At 43.7% G+C, this 10,000-nt stretch overlaps 1 protein-coding gene across 1 annotated transcript in view; it reads right to left on the reverse strand.

The window, feature by feature from the left end:
- LOC139910157 (glutamate receptor 1-like) overlaps positions 1-10,000 on the reverse strand; it is an 83,210-nt gene that overhangs the window by 25,872 nt on the left and 47,338 nt on the right. The window contains exons 7-12 of the mRNA XM_078286657.1: positions 9,925-10,000; positions 7,532-7,642; positions 5,413-5,619; positions 2,253-2,468; positions 1,252-1,311; positions 853-947 (exon numbers count right to left, since the gene is read on the reverse strand). The exon at positions 9,925-10,000 is cut by the window's right edge and continues 29 nt beyond it. Of these exons, the coding sequence (XP_078142783.1) occupies positions 853-947; positions 1,252-1,311; positions 2,253-2,468; positions 5,413-5,619; positions 7,532-7,642; positions 9,925-10,000 (765 nt within the window). The remainder of the gene's footprint in view (positions 1-852; positions 948-1,251; positions 1,312-2,252; positions 2,469-5,412; positions 5,620-7,531; positions 7,643-9,924) is intronic.

A 10,000-nucleotide genomic window follows, 5' to 3' on the forward strand; every position in this document is an offset into this window, starting at 1 on the left:
GTTGTTGTGCGGCTGAAACAAAACTCACCGTAAACAGACATTTAAAGAGATATTAACTAAATGGATTCAACCAATTTCACTGCTGCTAAGTCACACTGACAATGCCAAGCACTTCACCTTAAAAGTACAAAAAAAAAAATAGAGGGGGGTTTGGTTTTGTTTCTCTTCCACATAATAAAGCCAAAAGGCTCGTCAGTCGTGTCTGCCTCAGCTGGCCTATCAGAACGCTGCCATGTTGCCATAGCGACAATGCTGAAAGCTGAGGCAGTTCTTTAGCTCACTGACAGAAGTAGACAGCGTAAACAACAGCAGCATCAATGCTACGAACCGACCTCATCCAGAAGAGATGTTATAAATCAATTTAAAGCACGGCAACGCTCGTTTCCACAGCTAACAACTCCACAAAAGAGGTTCTAGTTGTCCTTTTCCTCTACCTGGATCCTCGCACCACTACAAAATAGTTTGAGTAGATCAAATACTAGCAATACCACCAAAGATGTTCTAGTTGTCCAGATGTCCTACCTGAATACTAGCAACGCCAACAATGTTCTAGTTGATCAGATACCAGCACACCACCAAAGATGTTCTAATAAACCAGATGTCATACCTGAATACTAGCAACACCACCAAAGACTTTCTAGTTATCCAGATGTCCTACGAGGATATAACTAATACCACCAAAGATGTTCTAGTCATACATTTTGTCATAACTGGATGCTAACAAAACCACCCAAAGATTTTCTAGTTGTCCAGACACTAGCAACACCACCAAAGATGTTCTAGTCATACGTTTGTTGTAACTGCACACTAACAAAACCACCCAAAGATGTTCTAGTGGTCCAGATGTTGTACCTGGGGGAGATGTCACAGCCCTGCTGCATGAAGGCCCCGAGCGAGAACCACAGGGAGTTGAAGATGCCGAACTCGTTGGTGTGTTCTGGAGTCTCCTTCTCTTTCTGCTGGTTCTGATTATGATTCTGAACCGGGGAGTAACCTAGGAGCAGAAGAACAAGGATGGGTCATGATACCGCGAGCAGAAAAGCAGGAGGGGTTAAAATTATGAATTATGAAGTCACTGTGGTTAGTTAGGAAAAATGCTAGAAGAAGAAGAAGAAGAAGAAGAAGAAGAAGAAGAAGAAGAAAGTAAAATGCCAGTTTCATGCCCTGATGGTGAGCATCGGCGATAGCTTGGGAGTGACCTGGGTCAGAGGAAGAAGTGGGCGGAGCTCGTCGAGAGGCAGAGGGCGGGGCTTGGTCATCTTCATCATCAGAGTCGTCGCCCTGCCATTCATACGGACTGAAACGACTCACCTAGGAGGCAGAGACAGAGACTTAGAGATTTATTCTGTGCAAAAATTAAAAAGAAAACAGAAAACTCATGTGGTAAAAGTAGTTGCTTTGCATTATATTGGCTGTCTTAGTTTGTGCTGTTCTGCCGAGTGACCATGGACCGTTTAGATGGTATGACACAAAAATAAAATACTTTTGATTTGATTGATTTGATATGGGAATGTGGGGACAGAACTCTTGTGGATTCAGAAAAAAAGTGAAGTCCATAGGTTCATGTTGTGCTCATTGGAAACAGGAACCAGAGGGTCTGGACTCCCCAGGGGGTCGCGAGATAATTTTCGGAGGTCGCAAGATGATTTATAAGATTTATTGGATAGGAAAAAAAAACATTTCTATGTTACAAATGTATTATCATGTCTATTTTTTTAAGATCTTCCCAAATTTTTGCTTTTTTCTTGTGAAATACTGAATAGTTTTCAGGCTCTCTGCCTTGTCTGATGATGAATCAAATGAAACAGCAACCAACCAAACAACCAAAATGGAAAATCATTCTTCGATCACACTGCATATTCGTTGCAGTCAGGTAAAAACCTTGTATCTCCAAAATTACAACTTTTCAAGAACTAAGAAAAACAGCCTTGCTTTTAGCTTGATGACAATCGATTTTTGAGTTTATCCAATGGGGAAAGTTTTTCATCCGCTCAACAGGTTTCTCTGCCCACAGTGGACCATGCAGTCCTTCAGGTGGACCATGCAGTCCTTCAGGTGGACCATGCAGTCCTTCAGGTGGACCATGCAGTCCTTCAGGTGATGTGAAAACATGAATATCACCGAAAGTGGGTAGTGAGTATATCACTACATTTCAAGGGGTGACGAGCCAAAAAGGTTAAGACCCACTGCTATATGAGACTTCACACTTTACCATGCACACACACACACACACACACACCCCCACCCCTCACCAGGAAGAGCACCACACTGACACCGATGTAGGCGAAGACGATGCACATCCAGATCTCGTAGGCCAGCGGGTCGAGGAAGGAGAAGACGCCCGGCTTGGACTTGGTGGGTTTCTTGATCATGATGGAGATTCCCAGAGACATGAAGGGCTTGGTGAAGTCGATCACCTCCTCACGCACCAGAGTGATGGTGAGCGGGGCGACCGCCACGTCCGCTTTCTGCAGGGGGAGGGAGGGAGGGAGAGAGAGGGGGGGAGAGAGAGAGAGAGAGAGACCTTAAAGTTAGGGTCAGGAGTGGGGTAAGAAATAAACTTTATTTTCAGCGGGCATTTTTTGCATCCTTGATTTTAGGGGCATTCTGGGGCAATTTTATTGAACTATTAATAATGCAATGCAACACTCAATTTGTACCACTAAGATTAGTTTGAACTTTCTCACTGCTGGAAACTGCGGCAGGCCTTCCAGAAGTCTCTCTGTCCCCAACAACCAGTCCATCTTCCAGCGCTCTATTTTGAGTTTTTTTTACAATGCAGGTTGTCTTAGTTTTTCCCACGGTGCAGCCGAGGGCATCAGGAGCCAAGTTCAGGTCAGGCAGTCAGTCAAACACCTGTCGCTTCGTGAGATGGCCTCTAGAGGGCGTCTTTGACTAAGAGATGGCCTCTAGTCTATGGGCTAAAAGCCACATTCAGTCCCACACAGGGAGTCCCACACGCCGCCGATTTACAGACATCCACGTCTTCTGCTGCCCGACAAACTTTAACGGCAGGTAACGTTATTGCCTGTGGTATTTAAGTTACGTTACCCGCGGCGACACTGATCCGTTGTGTCTGTCCATCTCCGTTCATTTCAATTGATTTTCAATAAGAGCTGTCTGTTGTCCGGACAGGACTGATGATGCGTCCGTCTCTGTCAGATTTCCATCCATTTTGACGGACAGAAAGTTCAACCCAGTTGAACTTTTTCTGGACGGATGGATTCATCACCATCTGTTGGCCAATCAGAGGCTTTGGAAAAATAGTGGCGATCACAGACAAAACAGTACAACCTAAACAAAGATAAAACAGAGCCTATGTGTAACGTTGGGATGACTGGAGGTTTTCCAGCTCAGTTTCTTATTTAATTTATACTGTAGAGTCTGTTTCTTCTGTTTTCTGTCAAGTAGCTCCGCTCTGAGCAAAGCTGCTGCTGCCTCTCCACCATGTTGACGCTCCAAAACAGCCCAATGGACAGAAATCTATCTGTCAATAATTCTGTCTGTTTTCTGACGGATCAGTGTGGCCGCAGCTAGTGGAACTTAACACACGCTGTGGGCCTGGACAGGATCTGGACTTGTTATTGATGCAGAGGTTTGTGTCGCTCGGTGTTTTCTCCTCCTGCTGGCTGCCTGGTGCCAACAGCTTCTGCTGCTTCAGGCTGCAAACTCGCTTGTTTTTTGATCAAAAACCAGAACGCACTGGAGAGCATCAGACCTGTCAGAGGCTCCCAATCACCTACGGTGGCCCACGGGGGACAGTAGCAGCAGTCATGTGTGAATATTTGACCAAAACTGTGAACAGGGTAAAATGCAACAAGAGGATAGATAGATAGATAGATAGATAGATAGATAGATAGATAGATAGATAGATAGATAGATAGATAGATAGGTAGAGTAAATGGTTTCAAAGAACATTTTGAACTGTTTAACATGCATACCTCCATGAGTTCACTTAGAGTCAAACATCAATTATTAAGAAGTGGAGTCAGTCAGATTCCCAGGACGGATACTGCTGGAGGCTGACAGCTCATCAGCTCACACTTTACCACAACCGGTTCCAACCACGCTATTTCATTAATTCATTCATATAATGCACCAGAATCTCATTCCAACCGCGCAGAAAATCCACATGAAGTGCAGCTCACTGTGGTTTCCTCTGTGTGGCAACCAGGGAGCTAGTTAGCAATCGTTTAGCCATCTTTCTTGTTTTGGCCTGTTTTTTATTCTGATGCAGAGGTGGAGAGAGTCTCAACCTGAAATACCGTTGCCTGGATTCAATTTTAATTAGAGTAGGAGTAAAATTACTGGTGTAAAAAAAGAAAATGTAGCTAATTTAAAATGCAATAAGAGTTAGAGTTACTGTAAAGCAACATAGTGGTATTACAGCGCTGCTCAGTAAAAGCGTTACGCCGCACAGTGCCAGACCTCAAGCCACGCCCACAAACAGACTCTTATGCTATTCCAGCGTCCCACCAAGCGGTGGCGCTCTGCTCACATGAGAGAACAGTACTTTAGTCAAGAGTATAGACTGTAAACTGACTTACTTCACATGACGTTTTCTACACTGACTTCTAATGAGCAATTTGGGCGTATATATATTAAAAAGCTGCATCAGCACAACACAAAGCTGTAGATTGTGACAGTTGTGACAAACTGAGTGCAACCAATCACATGTTCACTTGCAGACATGTAACGTATTTAACGTCAATTCATGACGTTAGCCTGGCATGTTAGCTAAAACAGCAGCTAAGCCAACACGCTGAGAGTTGCCGGGTTCCCGTATATAAATGGCACAGCTGCCGGTCCGCTGGTTTTGCTGCTGCTCTTTTTGCTGGATTACTTTTCATTAAGGTGAAATACTGAGTCTGTGATGGGACGGTAAAGTGACGGGATGGACGGAGCAACACACTGCGACTGAACTTATCCCATACATGACAAACATCTAGAGATCTTCACACGATAAATGTTACGTTCATTTACATTACTGTTTTTAAATTCGAGGATTTACATTACAACGACCCAATTTCCCTGCAGGAATCGTTAGTTTCATCTCATCTCTCTCTCATTTTGACTGTATAATGTGATATTATACTTATATTCATTAACTTGACCTTCTCTCCCCAGCAACCCCCCGGAAAGCCTCACCTTCCCTCCTCTTTCTTACCCCACCTTTTTTTACCCTATCCTCCAATCTCCCCCCCCAATCCCATTCAATCTTGTCCACTCAAATTTATCCCCTTGCGCCACTTTGCCTTTTATGTTCTTGTCTGTTGCTCTTGCTCGAAAAAGAGATCATTGATCTCAAGTGACTACCTGGTAAAATAAAGGTAAAATAAAATTTTGGGGCGAACTGTTCATTTAAGGGCATGTGCAGGTAGCTGTGCCACCAGTAGACCAGCAGGGACTCACCCCATAGACCAGCTCTCCCACCATGCCGTTCCACATCTTGGTTTCTGGGTCTCTGGAGCCGTACTTGCCGTCGCCCACCAGCTCCAGCCGGTAGGTGAAGCCGACGTGTTTGGCGATCTCCGCGGCCAGCTCCACACAGTAGCCCTCGTACTTATCATTTCCTACAAACTGCTCGTGGTTCTTCTTCAGCATCACATAGGGAGCTTCCTGCAGGGAGGAGACGGATAGATATTCACACATTTAAAGAGAACACCGGTGTCATTTAGAGTTCTAGCCCATTCACTTCTGTCTGTGTCTAGATGACATTTCCCCCAATCACTTTGCAACACATGCTGAATGTAATTAGATGTTAACAGCTTTTTGTCATTTTTCCCACGGCGCAGCTGAGGGCATCAAGAGGCAAATTCAGGTCAGTCGGTCAGTCAGTCAGTTGGTCAGTCAGTCAGTCGGTCAGTCAGTCAGTCAGGTAACGCTTAGTGAGATGTCACTTCGTGAGCTGGCCTCTAGAGGACGTCTTTGACTAAGATATGGCCTCTTGCCTATGGGCTACTGATAGTCATATTGCATGCCATATTGAATCTTACACATTGAGCCACACCCTAACCCTAACCCTAACCCTAAACCCTAACCCACCTAACCCTAACCCTAACCCTAACCACACTGTCAATTTACTGACATCCACATCTTCTGCTGTCCTGCAAACCTTAACAGTAGGTCACATTATTACCTGTGTGAATAGGTAATTTAACCGATAAACGTGTCGCGCTGACCGAACATTGGTCCCACACTGAGCTCCACTCTCTGCCGTTATCTAACGTTATTACCTGTGGTATTTAACTAGGAACTTAGTGGAACCGCGTTGTAATGCTTCAGTGCATTGAATTGAATTGAACAAACGCGCCATGGGTCTGTAAAGGATGTGTGCTTGTTAAAATACAAACTTTACCGTGTCAAACCTAGCTTGAAATGAACTGTTGTCCCGGCTGTTGACCCTAAATAAAAAGCCATGGATGAGACAGTAAAGTTTTAGAGGCGACGTGTTTCTGAGGGATTATTTCCTGGAGGAGATTTCGATTTCAGCAGCAGCCAGCTTTTCCAATAAACTGGGGAGCAAGGTGACCGTTCTTCTCCACCTCACCAGGATGGCTGTGACTATGTAGGTTGGTTTCCAGTCTTACCAGTATGGTTGCGACAAGGGATGGGACGATATCGCGAAATTCAATATATCGCAATACAAAAATGTGAAGAAAAATGAATAGTGATATCAGCTCCATGTTATTCTGCTGTAGTAATCACTAATGAGACTCTTGACCATCACAGTTTCACAAGCTCTCCATCCAAATTATATTATTGTCACTTTGTAATGACATTTTTAAATTGTTGTTTACATTCTAGCAGCCAATGGCATCGCTAGAAAGAATTGTGTCTCAGAAATAAACAGAATTCTGCACAGTCAGACTTTTTTTGTCATTGAACTTATTTATGACATCGTATCATGGCTGTATCGAATCGTGAACCCCATATTGCATATCGCATTCTATCGTATCGTGAGGTAAGCATATCGCCCCATCCCTAGTCTTGACTATGTAGTAGTGATGCGCGGATCGGCTCTGACGCCATCCGAATCCGCATGTACGCATAAATCATCCACCTGCCACCCACCCGAACAAATTATTTTCTACGATTTATAGACCTGCACCCGCATGGACATTTCACTCCACCTCTATATTGCCTTTTAAATTATGTCGAGCAGCGCAAGCTTTCTGTGTGATTTCTTTATTGTGTGTTCATTGTATTGATGTGTGAGTGTTTTCTTTAACGATTTACTTTAAAGATTAGAGAGGCTGCTTTCAGTAATTAAACGTTTCCATGGTGAACTGTGCCTTTGCGATGCAGTTTCATATTTATGCTGCGGTCCCGTTTCTCTCTTGTATAATAGAAATAATTGTTATTAGTGTCTGCACAGCGTCTCTCTTAATGAGGAGACGCACTTATCGTTTCTGCTGCGGTGGGATCACTGCAGGTATTTAATGAACTCAATGGGATATATATAAGCGTGATGATATATAACTGCAATCACTACTATGTAGACTTGTAGACTTGTAGACTCCAGTCTTACCAGTATGGTTGTGACTACGTATGTCCGGTTCTGCAGGCCGTAGAACTCCTCCACCACCGGTTTGTAGACGGCTGTGTTGACGTAGCGTTCATTCTCGTTCCAGTAGCCGACCTGGACAACAAGTCAATATCCTCTATTCACATTCATGTCATTGATTAACTGTGTCCTAGTTCATCGGTCAATAGGTCTCACCTGGTATGTTAGCGTTAGCCATGCTGCCACAGATTACCATCAAGGTTTGATCTAGGACTTTGGTGTAAACAGACAATAAATAAGATTCTAAACTCAAATCCACCAGGCCGCTTCATTATCACTCAAACTAATTAGATCCTCATTTGAACTTGTAGATGAATGTTAGCATGCTAAAATGGGAGTCTGTTGAAATCTCCTTAGGGCAAATAAAATAAATTACTGAGAAATCATCTACTGCCGGCCACTGAGCAGCTTTACTGGATCAGTTGGGGGTTGAGTTCCCTGCTCAAGGGCACCATGGCAGCAGTAGTCGAGGGAGGGAGAGCAAGATTCCAACTAGCAACCTTCCAGCTTCTCTAACCTCTAGACTACCAGCAGCTACAATTTTAAATTAAATGGTCAGAAGACTGGGAAGGGACGCGTAAGTGTTAAATATGCGGGGAAAGCCTTGCTCTGGAAGTTAGAACTATTTTACTTCACCTTGAATACAGTCTAAGAAACTGGATCTGAGGTGGCATGGAGGGAGATCTTTCTTCACAAAATATTAAATGCATCCCACTTATTAAATGTGTTATATGTAGCATTTTGACATGAATAAATCCTTACCACATTAACTTTGACACATTCATATAATTACTGTCAACAAATGAGACAATTGCTCAGAAGCCTGTCAGCCTCTATCAGCCTCTACTCTGCATCCTCCATAGTTTCTCCACCTGGTGGATCTGGAGGGAAATCTGCTGGATCGCCTTACGGCACAAAACAGGAAGAGGTTCTGTTCTTCCAGAGCAAACGGAGCTAAAGCTGAAAGAGTTTCTGGCAGCAGATGGTGGAAGGAGGGAAAGGAAGATGGAGAAATCACTTCCAACATGTTGATCCTCTTCAGGGAGGGGGAGGGGGGGCAGGATGCAACGGGGCTGATGGGAAATGTAGTCTTAAAGGATAAGGCTGGTGTTTTTTAATGCATTGCTTACCGTCAACAAATCCTATGAAAATAACAAAATCAACAATGCGTTTGCTCTACTCCCGTTACTTTCTGACTTCCCACGTTCCGTTTTTAGCCGTCAACCTGGAAGTCATTGGCTCCAACTGTAAGCTAAAAACCTTGAAATACAGCTCACAAAGACATAGTTTACATTTTAAAAATCGCTAACTGTTACAACGAAAAGTCAGACTGTTGTAGTTATTACCAAATCAAATTCAAATGGGAACAAATTCTTCATTACGCCGGGGACTATTTTCTGTGCTACGGAACTACTTTCCTGAGATCGCAAAGTGTTTACAGCCGGCTTATTAAGTTGTTTGAGGAAAAAGTCGGCCGGCCCGGTGCATCGTGATGATGAAATATGTTGCCCAGAGCAGCAGCATGGCTCTGTGACGGGTTTTTAATTGTTTTTTTAATACAATGGAGTTCTATGGCTGCTGGGACATGAGGCTGCATTGGGCACCGGCTACATGGACGAGACTTGTTGGCAAAACAAAATCATTGCTGATTTTGTTATTTTCATAGGATTTGTTGACGGTAAGAAATGCATTAAAAAACACCAGCCTTATCCTTTAATGTGGAGAAATATTTGCACAAGATAGATGCTTCTCATCATCTTGACCATGCTCTCATTGGTTATGCTAATTGAAGTCTCACAGTTACTTTGATAATGACATATTGATGTTTAAAAATGCTGCACCAATTAAATGGTAATCTGCGAGTTCCTTGTTGTTTTGGTTTTGTCTCCATCCTTGGTGCTCAGCCTCATCGCTGCTGTGTTTCTGCACTACAATTCCCAGAAATCACCTGTCAGTCAAACAGTGTGTTGAGTTCTGTAATGTCTCTTTCTTGGATTTTCTGTTGATGAAGTTTGAGTTTCAGCAGGTGGAGCTCTTTTCTTTGTCTCGCAATTAATTTGACAATGATACATTGGTGTTTAAAGTGCCTACATGTAGAAACTTTAATAAAAATGTGAACTGTGCTCCAACCCGCCTGAACATTTATTACAATATAATTCATATTTTAATACAGCAGTGTCCAGACATGAGCCATGGAGGAGCAACCAAACACTACAGCAGCTGATTTCACTAATTAACAGACCTGTAACCAGAGAGGGGGGGGGGGACTAATTAGTGAAACGAGCTGATGTGGTGGAAACTGCCGACTCCACTGTTCCACTGTAATAACACTGATCCAACAGAAGAGTGTGTGTTACCTTCCTCGGTCCGGTGTGGCTGAGCTCCATCACAGTCAGGGTGTAGTTGGTCCGGTGACCCCGCTCATCAAACTGC

This window comes from Centroberyx gerrardi, chromosome 11 (genome assembly GCF_048128805.1).
Source record: "Centroberyx gerrardi isolate f3 chromosome 11, fCenGer3.hap1.cur.20231027, whole genome shotgun sequence".
Taxonomy (NCBI): Eukaryota; Metazoa; Chordata; class Actinopteri; order Beryciformes; family Berycidae; genus Centroberyx; species Centroberyx gerrardi.